Raw genomic sequence first — 25,778 nt, forward strand, 5'->3', positions numbered from 1 at the left:
TACTTTTCCACACATTTCACTTAATACCACGTCGTCTGGAATCTGAATGCATTATTTCATTATGTTCTTCAGACCATTTTATTATATACCAAACCATTTGGAATGTAAATTCATTATTTCATTTGTAGGATTAAATCATTTTGGTCCATCATTTTATTAGATGCCAGGTCATTTGAAAACAGATTTAGTCGTTCCATTTTGTTCTTTTAATCATTTTATTTAATAATACGTCATTTGGGATATCAATTTGTCATTTCATTTATTGGTTTAAATCATGTGTCTTATGCTATTTAAATTCAATTACTAAAACATCATTTGTAATATCAATTCATCATTCCATTATTTTGTTTAAATCATTGTATTTAATACCTGATCATCTGGAATTTAAATTCATGATTTAATTTGTTGTATTAAATCATTTTAGTTGAGGTTACATCATGTTATTTACTGCCATTAATTTGGAAGCAGATTTCGCCATTCCGTTTTATTTTTAAATCGTTTAATTTCATCCTAAATTATTTCATTTAATACCACGTAGTTTGTAATCATAATTCGTTATTTCTTTTTGGGGGTTCAATAATTTCATTTCGTGCTACTTTATTGCATATCACACAACATCATTTGGATTCTGAATTCATCACTTCATTTGTTGGGTTAAATCATTTGATTTATGTAGTTTTGGCGGTGAAGGCTGCCCATAATAATGATTTGGAATGCGATATGGGTCTTCATGGTGGGTGGGTGATGATACTAATTTTGGTAAACACCCACCCACCCACCCCAAGCACACACACACACACACACACACACACACACACACACACACACACACTTCGTGGACGGGGTACTAAGACGTTTCTATATATTTCAGTAGACCAGCCGGATGTCATTCTCACGCTGTGCTGTTCAACACATTGTCCGAAAGTTTGAAGATATTGCATACATAAAGTGGTCTTCTTATTTAATACCAAATATCGGGGAGCTCTAAAGATATCATGAACTTCTGAGAGAATAACATGCATAAGATCTGAGAAGAAAAAGCCCAAAGAAGATTAGGAGCAATATCTCTCAAATTTCAGTATTATTTAGATGATTTGGCAGTTATAACCCTTTCCACGTAACATCGGCACTGTGGCTTTAATAAGCTAGTACAACGAGCTGAATATGATATTGTCCTCCCATTGGTTGACCGAAAATGCCGCTTTGCACCTAGAGATGAATACATTTTCATTGCACCATTTATAAGTAGCAAGAGAAGTGAGAGAAGTATCCTCCATTGTATTTATTATGTAGTATTGTATGACTGATATGTAAATTGTAGGCAACGATACGAGCCCTCGTTCGACAAAGATGAGATGTTAGTGATCTCTGTACAAGTAAGCACTTTAGACCGCTCGGCCACACAGCTCCCAAATACCTTTTGTTTTTAAAATTCATCTGATTTGAAGAAATACAGTGATCATGTTATGTCATATTGGATTATATTTATGGAAAGTAAACGAAATTTCATGACTGAAAAAAAAACAAACAAAGATCCTCTCTATCCCCATCCCCGAACTTTTCAAAGTGTAAACTATACGTCATGTACTTGGTATCGGAATTTACACTAATTTTTCACTAAGGCGTTGTAAATGATTTAGTTTCCTGCTTATTGTATTTTAGCCTGTATTTGTTTCAGTACTGTTCATACAAAGCGAGCAGTCGGTTGATGTACGCTGCTATGTATTGCTACACAGCGATGTATCATTAACAAGAATGACACAGGCTGGATATTTGACTGTTGCATCCAGGCATTTCCGAACTATTGGTATTAAGTCAGTTCACATAGTAACACGTAAACACCGTGATATTAAAATTGAGTAACTTTACAATTCTGAATTCTTGTGATCAAACCTATATTTATCATTGTAGATATCTCTTAATGACAGCTTCTGTCTTGAGAAGGCCATATGAGCCGTGATATTTTCGAGACTTTAAAGTTGTTTATAATAGGTGTTTTCAATTCAGCAATAGAGCCAGGTACTCATTTCAATAATGAGCTTTCCAAACTCATGTCTGTACAATTCGGAAATTTTATCATTTAAATTACATCTTAATATGTTTGTGTTACAGCTAGGAAAAGATTAATTTTAGTAAAATACTACTTTTTTATCAACGAATCCTGGCCAGCCAAACCTATATAAAGTACCGTACTACGATATTACTAGTTATTTGGTATCGCAGCATTCGATGTTTTCTGTAATTTTTGGCATAGCACCACCTATCGTGTGACTATCTTACATACACTGGATGACCATAAGTTATTAGTTCTGCATCACCAGTATTATTTCGGGAAAGTGTTGGGATTGCTGGCGAAAACACTATTTTGAAAACGCACCCATGAATTTGAATATTTCGAAATATGACCGCACCACATATTCTCAAATATAATCTAAGTCCTCTAAAATGGATATGACTGTAAGGAATCAGATAACCATTTTGTCGTCTGATAATGGTTTTATGCAAGAGTCAGATCACATGATTACCACATTTTTCACAAAGCAAGAGATCGAATTTATGGAAAGATATAAGAGTCTAAATATGAAGCATATCGATCTTGCCTGCTATTCGAATCACAATGAATAGGTATTCAGTGCCGGATTAAACCCTGTGGAGGCCCGTAGCAGTCGAAACCTTGGAGCCCCCATCGCAAATTATCTCCTAATACGTTCTATCAATATTATGTTAATCAGTTGTCGCGGGGCTCCTAGGCCGGTGCATACTATGCCTATTTGGTAATCCGGCACTGTAGGTGTTGATCAAAGAATTTTGTTGCACACGATTTATAACTTTTCGTTGGAACAACTGCTTTTGTTTAAACAGTATGTGGTAGAGATGTACTTTCATGTTCATATTGATGGGCCTATCCTCACAAATAATCTTGGTACAACTTGCAGTTGTCACAGGCGATTACATATGCATTATTTTAACTCTCTCAGTTAAACTACTGTTATTAGAGGCACATGTGACAGAATGAAATGAAATTAGAGTAAAATTTTCAAACTGACTTACAATTTGTGCAACATTTACATTACTATCCTAATATTAGGACAAGTATATGAGTTGACAATACTATTTTTACAACATTATCACGATATGCCTGAATCTACACGATGTCAGCTTATCGATTGTATCCTACAATCATCTTGTTTAAACCGATAATGAGATGTATTTATATACTTAGCAAAGAACACCAGAAAGACAAATGAAAAATATTGAAGGTCAGTGTCTTTATAATATAATAATACTATATTTTCTAGACTGGTTCCTCTCTTCCAATTCAATAGTACTTTAAGTCCTTTGAGTGTGACGTTAGTGATACACTGTCTTTCCCGAGTGGTGATAAGAAGAAGCACATGCCGATATATGTTGAAGATAACTCATTTAAATATGAACTTTGGAATAAACTGTTTGAACATAATAATAATTTGAAAATGCACATGGGGATACATGTTGGAGATAAATCTTTAAATTGTGATGTTCGTAAAAAAGTGTTCAGGCGGAATTTGTGCTTTCAGTGTGTACACGAGGATACATACAAAGAGGATTCATAAACCATTCAAATGAGAATTTTGTTATTTGTCCATCGAAACACGCTGAAGCACTCCAAGCCAACTCAAACCAACGTGATCCTCAACACATCCCAAATGAGTTTACAAGAAATTTACGTAGGATTATAAACATGAATGTACATACATACATACATACATACATACATACATACATATATACATACATACATTCATCATCATTGGCGGTTCAGTCTCGAGAGACCATGCGAATAGCGCCCTTGAAGTGTCTTCTGTCTTTTGGGTGTTGGCATCGTCTGCTGTGGCTATGCATGCCTATGCGCGAGTGACAGTCCCTATTCCAGTTGGTGCAGATATACTGGGATGTCTGAGTTACTGGGGTTGCTGACGCGCTCTTCTTTCTCTCACATTTCTCTACTGCCTACTGGCCTCTCCTCGCATCTGCAACTGCTATGACATTGCTTAATACCAGTCTCCAGGTGCCTCGGTCCTCGGCCGGAACTTCTCAGCTGTCGGGTGAAATGTCGCATGCCTTCATTTCCCTCTTGCACACATCATTGAAACGAGTTAGGGGCGGCCAACTCTTCTGGTGCCCATGGCAAACTGTCCATATAGGATATCCTTTGGCAGCCTCCATACGTCGGACGTATCACAGCCATCGAAGGCGTTTGCTCAGCAGGGAGTACATGCTGAGGGTACTTGCACGCATCGCTGTGTGGGACGCGGTCTTGCCAGTTGATTTTCAGGATGCGTTTTAGGCACCGTATATGGAAGGAGTTGAGCCGGTGCTCTGGCCTCAGGTAGGTGCTGCAAGTCTCACTTCCATATGGAAGGGTGCTGAGAACGCAGGCCTGGTAGACTTGGACAATGGTGTGATCTGTCAGCGCAGCGCATTGTTTTCCCACACCGTCCTCGTTAGTCGTGTCATGATGGTGTTTGCCTTTCAAGCTTTCCGTCCAACTCCACAGCAAGCAAACGATTGATGATGATGGTTGAACCCAGGTACATAAAGTTGTTGACTACTGCCAGGGTGACACCATCAATTTTGATGGAAGGGGCTATGGTGGTATCTTGCACGCTGTGTTTGTCTTTTCTAGGCTGATGGTGAGCCCAAACTGCTTGCAGGCATCAGCAAAACGGTCTCCCAGTCTCCGGAGGGCATCATCGATGTGGGTCACACGAGCCGCGTCATCTGCAAAAAGTATCATCCTGATGAGCACCGACCTCACTTTGGTCTTCTAGCGTAGTCGTGCCAGGTTGAACAGCCTCCCATCGGACCTGGTGTGTAGATATATGCCATCAGTGGACGAGTCGAAGGCGTGGGACAGGAGCAGGGAGAAGAAGATCCCGAAAATGGTTGGCGCCAGCACGCAGCCTGCTTCACGCCATTGTTGATTGGGAAGGAAACGGAGGAGAATCCATCATGCGGGACTGTTCCCTTCATATCCGCATGGAAAGAGATTATCATGCTGCGGAGATCTGGGGGGGGGGGGGCAACCGATCGTACTGAGAAGTTCAACAAGGCCCTTCCTGCCTTTGACCAGGACAAAGGCCCTGGTGAGGTCGATAAACATCATGTAGAGTGGTTGACATTGCTATCTGCTCTTCTCTTGGAGTTGTTGTAGGGAGAATATCATGTCTGTTGTTGAAGGCCGATTACATGACATATCATGAGTCAAGTTTTTGGAAGTCTGGTGACATGACATGTTATGTGTCAAGTGCCCGGAATCCCGTCGACCTGACATGTTATGTATCAAGTGTCTGGAAACCTAGTGACTTGACTTGGTATGTGCCAAGTGCCTGGATAACCCAGTGACATGACATGGTATGTGCCTGGAAATCCACTGATATGACATGTAAGTGTCAAGTACCTGTACGCCTGATTACATGACATGTAAGTATCAAGTGCCTTGGAACTCAGACAACATGACATAGTATGTGTCACGTACCTGGAAGCCCTGTAACATTGCAGGTTATATGTCAAATGCCTGGAAGCCTGATGACATGACATGTCATGTGTCACGTGCCTTTGAAGTCCACTGACATGACAGGTATTTGCCACTGCAGTGACGTAAAGAATGTCTATTTGAAATTCTAGTCTCATAGCAAATTGTGGGGAATAAAATCACAAACAAATCAAACATTTTAAATGTTTCTATCCGGGACAAAATTTTATTAAAAGATCTGACCAACAAAAACGTAAAACACAGAAAAGGGCCAGTACATAATATTTATATGCAATCAAACTACACGACTATGCATGCTGTGCCAAGTCTAACCATCAAGCTACATGACTATGCATGCTGTGCCAATTCTAACAATCAAGTTACATGATTACGATTACTATGCCTAGCTTACCCATTAAGCTACATGACTATGAATAATGTGCCAAGTCTAAGCATCAAGCTACATGACTACGACTACTACGCCTAGTTTATCCATCAAGCTTCATGACTATGAATGTTGTGCCAAGTCTTAGAACCAGGGTACGTGACTATGATTAGTATGCATTGTTTACCCATCAAGCTAGATGACTATGAATGATGTGCCAAGTCCATGCATCAAGGTACATTACTATGATTAGTATGCATTGCTTACCCATCAAGCTAGAAGACTATTAATGCTGTGCCAAGTCTTAACATCAAGGTACATGACTATGATTAGTATGCATTGTTTACCCATTATTTGCATCTTGTGCCTAATGTAATGCAGATATCTTACTCATTGTCATGCTCCATGCTAATGGGGTCAGGTCAGGTCACCTTTAAATGTGAGTATGTTGTAGAAATGGGTTTTTAAGGTCAGACATATTATTAACAATTGTATTTATCTATCTCATGCTACAACATACCTCAAATTCTTTGCTAATGCCTAGTTAAAATTGAAATGTAGCAAAATTTGGAGTAAGAAAAAATTTGCAAATAGCTGAGTTTTATTTTCATTTTCGTCATAAGATATTCTAATTATGACCTTGGGATGACAGATTTTTAATATTTGGGTCAAAACCTTTTAGAAAAGGGAAGGGGTAAAATCCAACATCATGTCGCCCAAATGAGCACGATTTTTGTTATGACAAGGACAACAAATACATGACTATGTGCCAAAAGATTAAATGCAGGATTAACTGGCTGGTTAGAAATGACACAGACATCCGTTCGATTAATTGCCCCCTCGTATCTAATTATTATGACATCGAAGGTAAATTGGATTAATTGGTTCTTGTATAATTAAAAATCCTGGTGGTTCTTTTGGTGAAAATGAATAAAGGATAAACCGCTGTTGAGCTTGATCAGACACTGATGCATCAGCGACGTAGCTGTTTTCGATGATATCACAATTAAGATTAACTGCGACGACTTTAGTTATATTTACTATTTCAGGTGAAATATGTCGTCCGGTACCCTCATTTTCAGAGTTATCACGCCTAAGAATATCTTGTGGTGGTGATTTTTTTCTCAATGAGGCGTGTAATTCAGAACAATTTTCATCAATGGTTTTAGTGAGAGAATTTTCCATTTCATCTATGTTATGACCAGGGATTTTTAAAATCTTTTAGTGCTTCTTCAGTTAGTGAATACGTGGCTAAGAATTTTTGCTTATTATCTGTTTTATTACTATCTATCGCAAGAACTATACTAATGTCAAAAACGTGTTTAATGAGGAAGATACGGTACCTCAATGTTTAAAGCTAATAATAGGCACTGGACAGGTTTGTCATTCAAAATATTTAAAAAAATTAGAATGTATATCAACGTTATCTTAGAATTGTCTTTTGTTAACCTGTAACAGTTTCTAACATTTTAGGAATGTAGAAATATAATTGAGTGAATATATATGTTTGGTCTTCTTTCACTACTTTCTTTCCTAACGTTTTTATCTTCAGCAACGGTCATGTGCAGGTGTGCACTTTGACGACCTAAACTATTTTGAGCCTCTCTACATTTTCTAAGTATTCTATTTACAGAATCAATAACACAGCTATGAAAGTTTTGGAAGGAAATTTGAACGTCATATTAGTTGTGGTCTACAGAGTTCAGCGAGATTGGGGTCACTACTAATAAAACCTCATTTCCTTAATTATTGATTGTAACTGTTTTTGGAGACATGAAAAAAAAAAATATATATATATATATATATATATATATATATATATATATATATATATATATATATATAAGGTGAAATATAAACTTTAAGTGTTATTTGTAATATATCTGATAGATTAATATTGATATCATCCCGTAATCCCTGGGAAAAGTTAAGCTATATGACGATGCATGTTTTATCCAGGTTGCAGCACTTATCTTTATCTTCCTTGTTCTCGTGACTCACACGACGGAGGTCAAGATTGGGCATTTTTAAATATGGCAGCTGTACGAAAACGTGTCTGTAATTTAGGTCTGAAGATTCAGACAAACGGTTCGAATGAAAAAAAACGGGGGTGGGTGGGGACAAATGGAAGAATAGGTATAACATAGTCTTAAAATAAAAAATAACTGGTGTCTCTGATAAATTTATTGGATCCGTGTGTTCTTGAATCTTTATTTTTTATTTTGTCATCGTTATTACGTTTAAGTATATTTTATTTCATTTGCGAACAAAGTTTTATAACACATCGCCATGTATTCTTGTGACACTTGACAACATAGAAAATCTTGAATATCATAGCTATTTTCATATACAACTTTTCTAAAAAGATTGGAAGAACATGTAGTTAGTTGAAGGATATTAGGTTTGTTTTAGTTATAAGTGTACGTTTCATTACAAGCCATAACGTATGCAAGGCGTTGGGATTGAGATACGCCAGTATGGGATGGAAATGGGTCTATAAGGTAAGACATATGACTAACCAATTTATCTAATTATACCTCTTGTTATAAAATAAGTATAATTCTTTAACACCTTGAAATATTTTTTGTTAGGTTCGAATTGCAATATGGCTGAATTGTGAGTAAGATAAATATTGCAAACAGCTGATCTTCAACATAGACTAGCTTACACATTTCGTTATTTGGGTCAAAACTTCCTGGTAAAGTTACGGGGCAAACCCAAGATTATCGCATCCAAATTCTTGTTATGACAAGGAAAAACAAATACATGACTGACTATGTGTCAAAAGATTAAATCCAGCAATAACTAGGTAGTTTGAACTGAAACACTGACATCCTTGGACTAAATTACCCTCTCTCATCTAACCATTGTGATGCAAACAACGTGTATATGAGTGCAATAATATATTTCATTATTTTCAGCCCATAAAAGGCACTGGTAGGTTGCATCCTTCCAAATATAAAAACTGAAAATATATATCAGTGAAATTAGAATTGTCTTTTCTTCGCATGTTTCAGATTGGAACGTCTGTAAAATATCGAAATACAAGTGACTGAAGTGTTTATCTTCATTTACTTCTTTCTCTCCTACTGTGTTTCTCTTCCTAAACAGTCATGTACAGATATGTGCCATAATGAGTTATCCTATTTTGCGCCTCACATACCTTTTCTAAGTATTCTATTTACAGATTAAATGACATGTCTAGGAAGGGCTAGTAACTAAAGTGTCACACTGGTAGTGGTATACAGAGATCGGTGCGACGGGGGTTGGCTACCAATAAAGCCTAATTCCCCAAATTATTGATTGCAATTGATTTAGGGGTTTTGAAAAACGACATATATAACGAATAGTCTTTATTAAAATATATGGTCAATTAAAATGTGAAATACAGAACTAACGTGTTACTTATTAATGTATAGGATATATTAATACTGACCAAACCCCTTTATCCTCAGGGAATGATGGTAGATGTCATACCCAGTGTGCTGCGGTGTACTCCTAATATTGAGAGACATGTCAGGGTACTTTAAACATGAGAAGCCTGATATGATGTGTATGCAATTTGAGTCTGAAGAATACATAATGAAAAGTTATAAAGAGAGCAAGATGGGAGAGAGAGAGCAATTATAAACGGTGTCCGTGTGTTTTAGATTTGTATTGTAGCTTTAACAATGTTTCACTCATATTGCTTTGATGTCAGTGGTGTGACAGTCTATAGTGATGTCTGGCACTGGGGCATCATGCCGCCTCAGACATGTAGCATCATGTCCCACCCAGTTACATTATCCTGACACCAGGCCAACCAGTCCAAACACTAACCTTTCAATGCTGAGCGCCAAGTGAGGCTGTTGCTAGTACCATTTTTGGTATGACTTGACCGGGTTTTGAATCGCATACGAGGCGGTTGCTCTAATCACTTGGTCAATTATAAATTGTAAAACAGATATAAATGCAGAAGGTGAACTCTGGCACTTGAAATAAATTTATTTTAATCATTTATTATTGTGACCTACTCTGATTTTGTTCTTCTAAGAACCTTCTTGATCTTCAATTATTTATTCATTAATTTGTTTATTTGTAATATATTTGCGATCCAGGTTTTATAACACTTCATAATGTTCTCTACTGATAATACATGAGAACACAAAAATGTAAATATCATGTCAATTTTGATAACTGACTTTTAAGAAAAAACATAAAGGACATGAAGTTAATTAAAAGATACCAAGTTTGTTCAGTACTAAGTTAGCTTTTCCTTATAGGCAATAATGTATGCAAAAAAGACTGGGTCACGATATATCGGTATGGGATGGCCAGACATATGATTAACCAACCTGGTCGACTGGTCTAAAGAGTTCTTCGTTACGGATCACTGCCATCTCACCAATGATTTGTGATCATAAAGGCACCAGCAGGTTTCGTCCTTGTAAATACATAAACTAAGCATATATGTATCACTTTTAAAGTATAATTGTCTCTTGTTCACCTGTATCAGTTTACAACATTTGAAAAATGTATTTATACGAGTGATACATATATATCTACAGTTTATATCTTCTGAAACAATCTTCTGCTGGCATATGTCATGATGACCTACCCTATTTTGAACCTCACATATATTCTAATTATTCTATTTACTGATTAAATTACACAATCAGGAAGTTTCAATTAGTAACCGAACTTAAGAGTCATCTTGATAGTGGTCTACAAAGACAAGAGAGATGGGCTGACTACTTATAAAATCAAATTTCTAAAAATTAAGGATTGCATTTCGTTTTGGAATTTAGAAAAGTGACGTATATTGCAAAGATATGATCAGTTAAAATAAAGTATGATCAAATAAAATGTTAGATGCAGAATTAAAGTGTTATTGGTTAATGTATATGATATATTATTATTGACACCACCCCTTAATGACTGGGAAGTATTGAGCTAGATAACAATGTATGTTGTACACAGTTTATTGCAGATATCTTCCTTGTTCTCATTACCCACTCGACTTATTTATTTACAAATCAATTTTACTATATATTCTAAGTGAAGTTTTATAACACTTCCCAATGTATTCTACTGAGAGCACATATGAATACAGAAAAAAGCAGGTTATAGTTTTGGCTGATACATTTTCAAAATTTACGTCACAACTTCCTTGTACAGGGCTAGGGTAAATATAAGAATATCTCTAACAGCTGAATACATGTCTCTTGTTATAACACAGAAGAAAAATTACATAAGTGTCAAAAGTCCAAACTTGATCTGGTGATTTACCCTGAATTTTAGACTTTCTCAAAACTTAACTGTTCTATGATATCATCTTAGAAGCAATAAAGTTTGAAGATAAACCCATATATCCCTATTGCATATATAACTATTTGCTACCTTGGTATTAAAGAATAAGGTGAACTTTAGAAATAAGAAATATGAAAACGAGAAATAGTTGATTTTGACAAGTACCCCACAAGCTACTAAGTCAACAAGTTTGAGTTAGTCAAAGTTTACACTATCAGGTTTTCGACAAGCAACAGCTGGGTCAGTAATCGGAACTAGTACATTATTCAGGAACAATGTCTCCTTTTATGTAACCCTTATGCTATCAACAAAGTATGATTACAGGGAAATAGAGTGCACATGTTGGTTCACCTGATAAACTGATGAGTTATGCAAACCATGAGACAGAGGATATATGATGTGTATATTTTACAATTGATTTCTCTTATAACTATTCAAAATACTTAAGTGCATTATAGGTTCTGTAAAAAACCTAAAATAACCTGGGAGACTATATCTGCATTGCAACACCTCTGATTTGATTTTAGACTACCTAGTAGTTTTCAATTTCGTCAATATTTTGTATTTCAGGTGAATACTGAAAAATATTCATGCAAAAATATAACACACGTCATGAAAATAAAATTATTTCTTGATTTATATTCCTATTTTAACACTACTTTTAATATAAAACTCTCCTAACTCAGAATTAACCGAATGATTTACAGTACATTACAATGCCCAGCTGGACTCAAATACTTTCCCTATATAGTCGGTACATTAGTTAGGCAGTTGTAAACTTTTAAGTTTGTTCAAATCCTAATGAATCATATGTTTATGTAAATGAGTTAAGTACTTGTCAGAGATTAACATACACTTTTTGGAGAGATTAAACTGAAAGTAAAACAATATGGGCTACATTTTAATTTTGAGCATTCTTTGATGCCAGATTACCTTGCACTGTTGCCAAAATACTCACGTGCAAGCAAACCATAATGCTCTAAAGAACAAACATTTTATTTTATATGAATACTAAAAATAACTCAAACGAAGCGAAGGATTATCACCAAAAGAAGAGAGGAAACATACTGTGACAATAAACTGAGACTACATTCAGGAACTAACCATTACATATGAATTGTAACCGGGCATTATGAGGCCAAATTGTTAATAGCAAATATTAGTCAAACCCTTACATTATCATGCCACACATATTTTAACTTTACCTATGTAATCGTATTGACTTTTATGGCAAACAAGGAATGCAATAACAGTAAGACAATGTGACAATAGTAAGACATGTGACAACTGTATGATAGTGTGACAACTGTAATTTAGCGTGCAAACTGTAAGAAAGTTACAACTGTATTTAAAGTGTGACAACTGTAAGAAAGTGTGTCAACCACAAGAAAGTGTGACAACTGTAAGATGTGTGACAACTGTAAGATAATTTGACAAATTTAATTAAGTGTGATGCCTGTAAGAAAGTTACAACTGTAATAATGTGTGACAACTATAAAATAAAGTGTAATGACAGTAAAAATGTGTTGTGTTGATGTCCAGTAAGGTGCATTTCTACATTACCAAATGGCAAGAAACTGATAACGTTTAAAGGAACAGTTGACCTATGAATGGTATTTGGGAGTGGTGGCTTTGGTCTATGCAACTTATAATATTTTGTCTAGGGGTAGTGAAGCATGATTGCTGACAATGATTTTTGGGGCAAATTGTAATATGCTTGTTTAAATGCATACAGGTATACACACTACAAAAACAATGATATGTGTTATGTTCCAGATTTAAATGTATACAGGTGAACACACTGAAATAACAACAACAAGTGCTAATTTCCAGATTTGAATTCATACAGGTGTACACACTGAAAAAACAATGACAAGTGCTATTCCATTCATCAGCCAATTGTTAGTATATATAACAATATAAACATCTAATAGTGATAGGACCAGGACCAAGACTGATGATATAAATGAAAAGCATTTCAATGTCAATAACCATGAAAGGTAAATAGGAAAATATAACTTCAGGGAGGCTTTACAATACAAACCAATTTAAGATACGTTTCTGAGGTAATATCAAAGTGGTAGAATGAACAAATCCTGATCTTTGTATCGCCATCTAACTGTTGGACAGCATCCAAGCTAATCCAAATCTTCTGCCTTGTTCCAAATATCAATCAGACCTGAAAAGAGGCAACGTAGATATTTTTAATCTCATAGGTTAGTCAGATTTAGGTAATGTAAGTACAAAGTTGCTAGATATATCGATGTCCAACTGAAATTTACATACCTGCCATAACAAATCACATCATGCAAAAAAACAATGTTTTGTTCCACACCACCTGACATAGTCATGTTTAGAAAAACACAAATTTCAGTAATCACTGTAAGAAATAAAAACACACCACTTTAGCATATGCCTATGTCATGTAGCATGTATAGATGTAAACAGTTGAGGCATGTGTGACTACTTGATATTGGAGATACACTATGACACTATGAGGCATGTGTGACTACTTGATATTGGACTGACTTCAGCTGGAACTATATAAATAAAATGTATATAAATGATAAATATATATTTGTTTCTTTGGAAGATAATTGCCTATTGAAATATGTACCTTGCATTGCAGATGAAGAGCTTGATGAGTGAAATTGTTTAATAGAAATATTTTATCAATCCAGGACTTTTGCTGTTAGAAAGGGGCCTTATGTAAACGTACGATATAATTTTCAGGCATGTTTTCTGATAGACGTCCTTTATTTAGTTCCGAGTTTCTCGAAATCGGCTCAACGATTTTCTTAAAACTTTTTTCTGCTGTTAAGACTGGGCCTTATTTTGAAACAGTATAATAGGCATTGAAATTAAAATCATCTAAGTAACGTTTCCATGAGTACAAACTATTGATACAGTTTATTAACATTTGCGTGTTTTTCATACCCGGTATCCCCTAAGGCGCCCCTTATTTTGCTGTTTAGTCTCCACGATATTCGTCAGGACTTCCTTCGTAGGTAGACTCTATCTCCTAGAGATAAAATATCCATGGAGGGTTCATGTCAAGACTGTATAAAGAGTGGAGGTAATGGCCCACATGTATATAGTCTTACGGCACGTGATCTGCTGAGCTTCCTTTATTTATTCGCGAGTTTCTCGAAATCGGCTCGAAGAATTTTCTGTAAAATTTTTCTGCTATTAAAAAGGAGCCTGTTTTGGAAACAACATAAGAGGCGTTGAAATCAAAATCCTCTAAGTAAGGTTTCCAAGATAACAAACTATTGATACAGTTTATTAACATTTGCGTGTGTTTCATACCCGGTACCACAATTTTAGAGCTGCACTGTTTCTCCTTTTTTCCATTTCCATTTCCGTAACATATCGGTAGTATTTTATGCCTTGAAAATATACAACTCAAGCACCCTATACAGGGAACCATTTTACCTTTGCTACTTCAGGCCAGTCAAATCATGCTTTTCGTTTCGCCTATAAACTTCCACCATATCTACAATTATAACAACAACACAAGACGTCTCCAAGACAACGGAACCGACCCTTCTGAATTACTCTATTGCACAATTTACCAGTCACTCATCACGAATACTGCACATAGAGTCACATAATCGTTCCATACAGTTAGGTTTAAATAGGGACTACTCCGCTTGAGGGACACTTATGGTACTCTGACCTGAACTCACTATAAAATTAAACCATGCCATCCTATAATCTCATCAACACTGCACTCTATGATGCTTTCCCCGAGCAATTGGGTAATTAGTCAGGCTGAGAACGCCGGCTTTCCAAAAGCAACCAAATGGTCACTTAAATCTATGAAATCCTTAAAATGGAAAGCTGTATGCAAATGGCTGATACTCCAACTTTATTGCAATATCAACAATGGGTCCGTGTAAAAACTGTATAAAGAGGGGACGTATTGCCTCAAATGTTGTTGTTGTTGTTGTTGTTGTTGTAGGGTTTAACGCCATATTTCAGCACACGATAGCGGCCAGTATTAATGATGGAAGAAGAACCCGGGAAAACCCCGGAAAGAAGCACCGACCCACGAGAAACTACTGCAAAGCTTTCTCACATACCTACATTAGCCGAATCCGAGACTCTAACCCACGCAGACAGAGGTGAGATGGCATTGATCCGTAACGGAGAGCGCTTTACCACTCGCCCACTCGGGGCCCCTGGCTCAAATGTAACCATAATGTAAAGTCTTACGTCAAGTGTTGTGCTGGACTAACTTTACCTAGAAGAGAATTTCTCGAAATTGGCTCAATGTGTTTACTTCCACTTTTTCTTTCTTTATTTCCATAATATCCAAGAGAAGTTGTAATCGAAATCTTTTCGTAGATGTTCAGTTAGTGCAAAAGTTTGAAACAATCTGAACATTTTAGTGTTTTGCATACCGGGTACACGTTGTTGTTTCCTATGGCATTTTTCATCAGGACTTCCTTCGTAGTTGGATTCTGTCGCACAAAATAAAATAAAATTAAAGCATGCCTAATTTTTGAAAATTTATGCACTAAAGTCCCATTAAGAGGTTCTTGTTAGGACTGTGTGGTTTGGTGTCAGGATATGGGACTGTTAGAACTGGTCGACCTTGTGTCACGATAATAGGACTGGTTGGGACTTCTCCAATAAATCAACACTCCGATACTGATGGAAGATAAACTTTGCAATTTTACAGCATGCAAATCTTTCCGGAACAAACCTGCGCACGCTTTAGACACATACCTGTAATTAGTAACAGCCATGTCTAGCACGAAATTCAAAACTGCCACATGACAGGGTTATGCTATACCAAGTGGAGTTAAAAGTTACAAAGCATAAGATTTGATCCGTAAATGTAACGTACATACTACCAGAAGAATTTGTCAACCGACGGTAGCTCCACAGCTGTGAGGAATACCGGTAAATGTATAAAATGTAGGTTGGACCATCGGCTGCACGCTAGTAATTCATAAATTTATTTTGGGCCAACCTTTTTACGCGGATTGCAAATCCTTCAGAAAGATTCGCGTTTTCAGATATTCCTGTCAGAACAGAATACCTGTATATCCATCGGCGGTCGACCTTTTTTCTAAATCTAAATTAATTTATAGTACCGATAAGGTGATTTCGTGTTGTCACAGATGTCATCGTACTTTATTGATAAAACGCCTGACTCCTGTGCTGTCAGGTTGCATCGTCCCCTAAAGTAAGAGTGAGAGTGTAAACCAGTCTAGCGAGTATGGTATCACCTTCTTATCAGGAACCCCACGCGCTACTCATACCTTGGGTCTATGCTGCCTTCCGTGCATCCTACCTACCAATGGTGGAATTACTTGTTTGATGTTTAGTTAGTTATTACCTTGTTGATAGAGACTCCCCTATTTGATAAATAGTCACGTAGCGGACGCCTTCGACAAGAATTCATGCGCTTAAATTAGGCTATACAACTGAGAGAAAATATCAGAAAGGCAAAATGAAAAGAATTAATCAAATTATAAAGATTTGCAATTACAAGGGTTTAATATTTCTTTTCTGACTTTATCGTGGTATAAACTATCAGTTGCCGACTCAAACAGCTTACATGATGCCCTCGGGCATTGTTTGCTGTGATTCGGCATATTAGTTTATGCCACAATATAGGCAAATAAATCAGCCACACACCTGTGATGATACTAACTGAAGGTTTATATGATGATCTCACCATAGGATTAAATGATCAGTTTTAGATGGTAAACCTTCATTGCAAATAATACGTTTTGCTACCTTGTTAAGAGCAAGAGTTCGACGACGTTTGCAATAGTAAACATGGTACAGGTCATGTAAGCGTTCATCATCGATTATCGCAGTAATGGGTGTAAATTTTTAGAATTGGATTACACATGCATTCAAATGGCAATTATTCACTTTATTTGGATCTCATTATCCGTTTGGAAGGGCATTATTTACATACCCCAAGAAGTAAGCACGTCAAAATCAGTGTAAGTATGTGGACAGTTTTCGACGAATCTTACTAAATGAGTGATCTAATACAATCCGTATTGAATGTCGTGCGCTGTGATGTCACAGTGAATGCTACATTGAAGTCTCAACAAATTAGTACTACCGTATATTGTGACGATTACACTTGGCGTGCTCTTTTTTTCTCTCACAAATTTAGTGCATGACATCCCTTGTAAACGTCCACAGCGATCGATAGTTTTCTTCTGAAAGTTTATAGATAACAGTTAAGGTGCAGATCATTCGATATTCAGGACTGAATAGATTTTGGTTGGGCAAAATTAATACTAGATTATATAAACAACAATTTATTTTTAAATTAAGATGAGCAAATGTGCATGCACGACCTGTGCGGCTTTTACTATAAGATCAAGCGTTCTTAGTATGCCATTTACTCTTCGAACATTACGATCCGAACAGCTGTCAACCATTTCCGCTTATTCGTGAACGTTATTTCTCGACTTTACTGAAAAGACCGAGATTGTTCCACTTGCGAACGTCACTGATGTAGACCACATGAAAAGGTTTGTTCGCATGAGCCGAAACAAAATAAACACATGTAAATAAATAACTCGAATTATGCACAATTACACATTACAAGTGAACTCAAGGCGATAAAAAGACATTGACTGGCTAAGCAAAGTTAAGTATGATTTAAATTATCAAGCATGACCAGCACCGACTTGGATAATCATTAATTTCGACAGCTGTACCTTTAGACCAGAACTTAAAATATATTATATCAAAACAGGGTGCTAAATAGGTACACAAATGTAGAAATAGTGGAGTTGTAATAACTATATTAATATAAACGTCTGACCACAATCATCATCCCCATGATCGCCGCTGTCACTACCACAGCCAGTGAACGTCTAAATTGACAACGTTGTAATAGTCCTCGATAGGAAACACAACGGGATCAGTGTCTACAACGCTGGCCTACGTTAACATACATAATGAGTCAATCTCTACAACTCCACAATGGCCCACGTTAGCAAACACATTGGCGTAATGTCTGCAACGCTGCAATGGCCCACTCCAGCAAACCACACGAGCTCATTGTCGACAATACTGTAATGGCCCTCGTTAACAAGCAGAACGGAGTCAATGTCGCTAACGCTGTAATGGCACACGTTAGTAAGCACAGAGGAGTCAATGTCGACAACGCTGTGATGGCTCGCGTTAGCAAGCACAGCCGGACGTGAGGTTTATGCACTAGACAGGTGAGTATATCGTATAATTTTGTTTCATACTACTTTGCGGTAAGACCTTCCTGAACGCCGTAATTTCAAGTGGACTAAGTAATATCTTAGACCCAATGTGTCATATGAGTATATCTATTTATAGTATATATGATGCCGGTCGTATTTCGAAAGATGGTGAAATAATTAAAGCAGATGCAGCACCTCTGTTGATTTTATTGGTGGGTTTTTTTATTGATCAGTAAGGATCTGCAGCAGCTTTGCTGGTGTCAACAACACAAAAGAAGAGTAAAAAAGGTAAAAGAAAAAAATGAAACAGTGTCGTTTGTACGAATATCAACGAGGTGTTAATAGCGACAGCAGGCAGAGAGGTTGTATAAAACATAGCATACAATTAATTTATGAGTAAAAGCAATAAATACATCATTAACAGTAGTAGTGTTTCCAATCCTATTTTTTGATGAGATGATCAGTGTTGATGTCATTGTAGTGGAATAGTACATATATAAAAGCAGCATTAGCAGTGTTAGTGGTTCGACCTAATTGGGTGTCCTGCCAGTAGTTCTGACAATACTCTTTGGTGAGATGCAGAGTTCCGATTGTTGTGGTAGCAAGAGCGGCACTTGTAGTAGTGGTAGAACCAGTAGTATGTGTTATTATTGTAGTAATGGTTGTGGTGGTGGTGGTAACAATAGTATAAAAGGAAAAGAGAGGAAAAGGAGGATGGTTTTAATGCACTGTAGCCGTATCTGGCAGACGGACAAGAAGAAAGAAAGAAAGAAAGAAAGAAAGAAAGAAAGAAAGAAAGAAAGAAGAAAGAAAGAAAGAAAACAGAAATAAAGATAGATAGATAGACAGATAGATAGATATAGTGGTAGGTAGATAGATAGGTAGGTAGATGCAAATATTCGAGTTACTAAATTCAAATAAACAGAAAGACTTGTATGTAAAGGTCGAAGTTTTGTTCTCATAATTTGATCCTTGCTCTTTATTTCATACTGTTTCATTTTTGCTTTCTTAGTTTGAACAAAACACGAGACCGAGCGATACAATTCATTTTTATCTTTCAAATGTCCTTGAACTAATGATTACCAACAGCATATCTTAATCAGGTACGGAGTTACCTATTCAGTACCTAGCTTGCTTGTTGCTGAATGCATCAGAAATTTTATGCATTGACTGGCGGGTTTGTTTATAGCGTCACAACTTTGCCTGGGAATATACAAAAAATACATGTCAAAATGTCAAATTCCAGATAATTCAGGAAGTTTACAGTTTGAGGGATTTATACAAATTTTTTAAGTATCATTTTTTATATGATTGTTATACTAAACAAATGCGCATTCATATTATACGTGTTCATAACGGGTGTTGGCCATTTATCAGCCAGGGTAAGTCTAACTACATACAAACTTAGCCATGTTACACGTATTCACAATTGCGATAACTTCTATTTAGTCAATGTATTTTGCAAATATTATTCTGACTACATACAGAGGAATTCCTGTTTTCCCAATTATAGAATCTCGTATCCAGTCAGTGTATAAAATGCTACTGGAATGACATTGCTTTATATTTTGTAGACAAATATTTGGAGGACTGAAACATCTTTGAAATAATAGTTTGAAACACAATCAGCCAGGTATGGTGTAATTTATACGTTACCTAGCATGTTCATACATGCTTCAAAAGTTCACTGCAGTGATTGGCGTGTTCGTCTAAAACGACACAACTTTGCCTAGGAAGGCAGAAAAGACATGTTGCCGAATGTGACATGCCAGCTATTTCAAGAATCTTACATTTTAAGGATTTACATAAATTATGTTAGTATCAGTCTTCTTTGTATGATTACTAAACTAAACAAATGCACATTCATATTACCCATATTCACAGTGGGTGTGGGGCAGTTACCTGTCAGTATCAGACTAACTATTTATAAACTCAGTCATATTACCCGGATTCATATTTACGGTAACTTCTATCTAGTCAATGCTATTTTGCAAATATCAGTCGGAGGGCCCGAGTGGCTTATTGGTCTCAAGTGCTCACTGTTACATACCTCTGCCATCTCACCTCTGCGTGTTTTCTAGTGGGTACGTGATAAAGATTGCCAGTACATTCTCGTGGGGTCGATAGTTCTTCTCGGACTTTTGCTGGGTTCTTTGTCCACAGTAATAATTGCCGCCATGTTTGGCCTATTCTGTACCGAACATTTGCGTTAAACCCCATAACAACAACAACAACAAATATCAGAGTAACGACACAGATACGCATTCATATAGCCCACAATTAAATAAATATACCAACTGTTAATGGAATGATATTACTTTCGGAGGTATTTGTTATCCAGTATTGACATAAATATCATTGTTGAGTTCAGACAACAATCGATAAACTTCCAATCGATTTGACAAAGACTTGAGTGTAGGACGGTAGTGATCCTAATAAGTACTCTGGTGTATGCAATTTTGAAATGCCATTAATTTTGTAAGATTTGATATTGTGGAAATGAAAAGTAGTAACATAGTATGGATAGATAGTTTCGTATGTTTCTTCTAGTTTGAAATCGCTAGATAATATTAATTGGTATTACAATAGATACAAGAAATACATAAATAAATAAGCAAAAAACCCTATGATCCATCACATTTATTATGCATTTGTTTAAATACAAGTTTTTCTTACATTATAATGTTATTGTCTTCAAATTGAATTCAAATTCTGGCAATATTGTGTACAACAGATTTATTGGTAACAATGTCGTACAGTTTTTTGTGACTATCGTGTACGACACATTTCATCTAGCAGTAATACAGTGTCTATCAGCAGGACGTCCAGTCTGGTCGCGGTTCGCTCTTCATGTAGTATGCATGTGTCCGTTATACGTGTGGTCAGAACCGCGATCGGCACAATGCTATCTAATCTCCACAGTTAGTTCTATAAGAGGGATGCCACTATTCAGTGGTGGCTTAGATGTTCTAAAGCTGATTACATACATATATATATATATATATATATATATATATATATATATATATAATGTTGTTTACTAGACATTTACTAAGTCAGTATATTAAATAGTACATTTTGAAACATAAATCATAAATACAAACGGTTCAGCTTTGAAATTTAAAAACGTTGGTGCAAACCATACCTACAAATTCACATCAACAATATTAACTATTGTTAAACTTTCGTATTTTTAAAATTTTGGAGTAGAAATCAATTGCATGATGTCTGCGTGAGCATATTTAAAGCTTAATTATAATAACTGAAGCGTGAGTGGAAGAACGTCTTTTTAGTCGTCGTTAGGTCGGATGTATAGATGAGTTCTGGTTGCAATATGAGTATAGGTCTAAACACCATTTACAACCGACCGCATTATATATCTATAAAGTGACTAATTATGACAATTGATTTGCCGATAGATGTAGATAGGTATTTCTACATACTTATCACCAAACCTAGGTTTCAAACCAGGGTATAAAACCCGCTCTCACAGGATTTGACATGTATCTTCAAAGTGTTAGAAGCATGCTCCAACGCGTATGAAGTATATTTAATCGCGTTAAAAGTATATTCTAACTTCTTAGATGCAAGTTTTAAAGAGGTAGTTGTAAAGTATAAAAAAATTATTACAACTCTTTTTCTACATAACAGGCATTTGATAGGTGAGACATCACAAGCATGTTTACATGACTGGCTTTTGAGTGACAAATTTGACTTCAGCGGTATGTATTTGTGTGACGGGCTTATAATGTACTAGTGTGACTTCAAAGTCTTATATTTACATGATCGGCCTTTGATAGACAGTTGTGACTTCAATCGTATATGTTCATATGACCGGTCTTTTGTAGATATAGGTGCGACTTCAAACAAGTAAACGATTTTGAATTGAAAGCGATAATTTTAAACTGTTTCCTCTACCCAATTCATTGTCATTACAATTTTCCAGAGTTACAAATATAAATGAAACAAAATGGAAAGTGTTATCCGTGGATTCTCTAGTGAATGCTTAACATATCTTTAATTCTTTATGCCTTGATTTAAGTTCGAAATGACTATTTAGTTATATTAGAATTAATTACTAGGTCCACATGCGAGTATGTCTGCTACGTACGAGTGCTTATACCACCGACTCTGTATCATTCTTTTTTATATGTGTTTAGTCGTACGTGCAGAAATGGCGACGAGTATCGTTTACACGTGGCCCTGGGTTCGAATCTCCGAAGAGTTAAAGAGATAATATTTTTGCAAAGGTTCAAATCTATTTAAGTGGATATTCATATATTACATGTATGTATCGATTCATACTGAAGATTATTAATTAAGTGGCCTGCATGTATAATCACCTTACAGTTAAATAGTTATTCATGCTGGAGATTATTAATTCAGTGGCCTTCTCTCATTGTTTGCCTTTGCAATCATACGCGGTGTTTCAATGCGCACATGTATATACTCTATAATTAGTTTTATAGTACATAGTAGTATATATTTACTTGATTCCTAAGACATTGTTCTTTTATACACAAGGTGATATCTCAAAAAGTATCTCTAAATTAAATGGTTGTTATATAATGGATTCTGGTTCCCTTTCTTTTGCAGCCATGTCCTAACATTAGCACTGTGTTAGGTTGACAATTCACTTCACCTAGATTCACAGTCGATTAAAACGACACGATGGCCACATCAAGATCACAATATACTGCTTGCAGGTTGGTCGAAGATAGGACTATCGAACTAGAAACGACAGGTATGTGATAGATAAACTGAATATAACGACTTGTACACAGATAACATGATCCACCCTAATCGTTAAACACAGAAAAGTAACATTTAGAATTATCCTTTCAAATTCACCTGTATAATGTCAACTATGTCAATTAACCTGCACATGAACGTAATTTATTCCTTTTCATACAGAAAAATTGTATCAATCTCACTGTCAGGTTTGACGCAGCTTATTTCAATGTTGTCATCACTTAATGTACTATATAAATATTCATGCTTTCTAGAATATTGTTTGATATATCTTTTGGTTTAAAACTGATAAACCAACATTTTATTCTCCTGAATGTTATATAGTGTACAACACGCTTATCCCATCGAAACTTGTAAACAAATACACATTATCACTTAACACAGTTGTTTTTATGTTAAACTCGTAAATATTTTCATCAGCGCGCCCCCCCCCCATAGCATTTGAATTTTCACAATATTATAATGAGCCATTATTATAATATAAATAATTTTTCCATTTACTTTTTGATCTTCTAAACGTAAAATGAAGATTTTTATTTAGGTCTAGTAACTGCAGTGTAACATTTTCAACAAAATCACTGATCAATGACTGGCAGAGACTGTAAATTTTATGCCTATTCCTTCCGTGTCCAAGCTTAATATCATGTGTGGTGCTGGTTGAGGACAAAGATCTGAGATCAATATATATTGGGAACTGCAATCTCCATGGAGCTTCAATGGACAATCTGTTAATTATCAAAATGTAAATGATTGTGCTTGGCACCTTTAAATCAAAGTAAAACGTGACTGTGCTCTGAAACATATTAATATATATTAATATATATATATATATATATATATATATATATATATATATATATATATATATATATACAGCCATGGTTATATATGTCAGAAAATAAATCCGTGTGCCTATCATTGGCAGGTTAAACATAGTTACAAAAATTCACCTATCAATATTAGTGAAAATATTTGATTCAAAAAATGTTGATTAATTTAAAATTCCATATGTTCAAAATATTATATATATATATAATTTATGATGTTTTTATGAAAGGATTTTCCGCCAACTTTTACGAAAGATTTGTTTCGTAAACTCTAAGTCAATCTGTTTCTCAAACACGACAGAGAGAGAGAGAGAAGAAAGGAAGTTCAATCCTCTTGAAAGAGGTGTCGCTTGATGATGTTGTAAATACAGCTACATGTTTGAGAGTCTTGGCTTGCGAGGGTATGGAATCGAGCTGTAAAGACAATGGTCTGTTTTAGCTTCTGGCCAGCATAACTTTATTGAAATACTCAACATATAAACTTACATTTCAATATCAAACTACAACAAGCTCAATTTACGGATATCAGAAATACATATAAAACTAAGATATTATTTCACTTACCAACATCATACTTGTATAATATCTGCCGTTTAGAATGTAATACAGATAATTAAATATCGAATAAATTCACGATAGCAAAATAATCTAAATTTCAATATTTCAGACTAATACTGTAATTGAAATATATTTTATTGAATTTATTCTAAAGTGTCAACATATTAAATTCTATTATTTAAAGTGTATTTTATTTCTAAATTAACTATTACTGAGTATGAAGTTTGTAGCGAGCGTTGCTTTTTACTATAATCAATAATATAATTATAAGTAAATATAAGTTCTTCAAACAATTAAACTTTCTAATACATTATGTTAAATAATAGTAAAGAAGTATCAAAATGATCTAATGTTTAGACATACTGATGTTAGGTTAACACCTTAACACTAAAAATTCTTATAACAATAAAAAGGCTTATACTATGAAAAATTGTACATAGATCATAATCCTACCTGTAAAGACAAAGGTCTGTTTGAGCTTCTGGTCAGCAAAACTGGTGTCAGCCCTTGGCTGGGGCTTTATATACCAGTTTCTTAAGACAAAGCCAAATATGGGTATGAGTCTTAGTTCTTTTGCTTTGGCCAGAATCTCAAAACGAGGCTTCGTAGTCTCTACAGATTATCGTCTGGGTATATGTACGTACTTCTGCAAGATCAGCGTATTTAACCTCTAGAAAAATCTATGGAATCTGTCTAGTTCATCTATTTACGTAACCTAATGAATGTACTTTTTTCTGAGTCTGAGATACAAGCAATGTGTGTATGAGACGGTTCGTACTTGATCATAACAGCATAACCATTGTTGAATAGTAGTATATAATTGTAACAACGAATAAATGGATTCAATCTCAATACATTTTAATAGAAATTTACTGTCAATATAATTTATCAACTTACGTTTAATATTATTTAGAGAAAATTTCAATCTTATTACTTGTACTAAAATATTCTGTCCTAATAATATCATAAATCAATTTACGAGAACACGTATTCACGCTTGAGTTATCAGAAATATTTTGAATGTGTGATATTATACATTTAGCTATTTGTCATACAATCATTTATTGATATTGTCAAACAATATATCAGAACCTCAATTAATTGATATAATAAAACCATGAACTGTATTTAAACGAATAAATCCAGATTAAAAATATATTTTTACCAGCATGATATCCTTTAAAGTCTCAAACTCGAAATGAAATAAAAGAAAATATTTGATTTATTTATTTATTTATGTATTCTTCACTTAT

At 35.3% G+C, this 25,778-nt stretch overlaps 1 protein-coding gene across 2 annotated transcripts in view; it reads left to right on the top strand.

Annotated features, from left to right (window-relative positions):
- Nucleotides 1-19,534: 19,534 nt before the first annotated feature.
- Nucleotides 19,535-25,778, top strand: part of LOC149787162 (uncharacterized) — a 39,513-nt gene continuing 33,269 nt past the window's right edge. The window contains exons 1-2 of one of the 2 annotated variants that reach the window (XM_089977662.1): nt 19,535-19,770; nt 22,985-23,132. In XM_089977662.1, the coding sequence (XP_089833788.1) occupies nt 23,060-23,132 (73 nt within the window). In that variant the 5' untranslated portion in view covers nt 19,535-19,770; nt 22,985-23,059. Of the gene's footprint in view, nt 19,771-22,041; nt 22,111-22,984; nt 23,133-25,778 lie in introns of those variants that run through there. The other variant, XM_089977663.1, reaches the window with a different exon arrangement.

The sequence above is a fragment of the Sinohyriopsis cumingii genome, chromosome 12 (genome assembly GCF_028554795.1).
Source record: "Sinohyriopsis cumingii isolate HCF-2022 chromosome 12, ASM2855479v2, whole genome shotgun sequence".
NCBI classification, from domain to species: Eukaryota; Metazoa; Mollusca; class Bivalvia; order Unionida; family Unionidae; genus Sinohyriopsis; species Sinohyriopsis cumingii.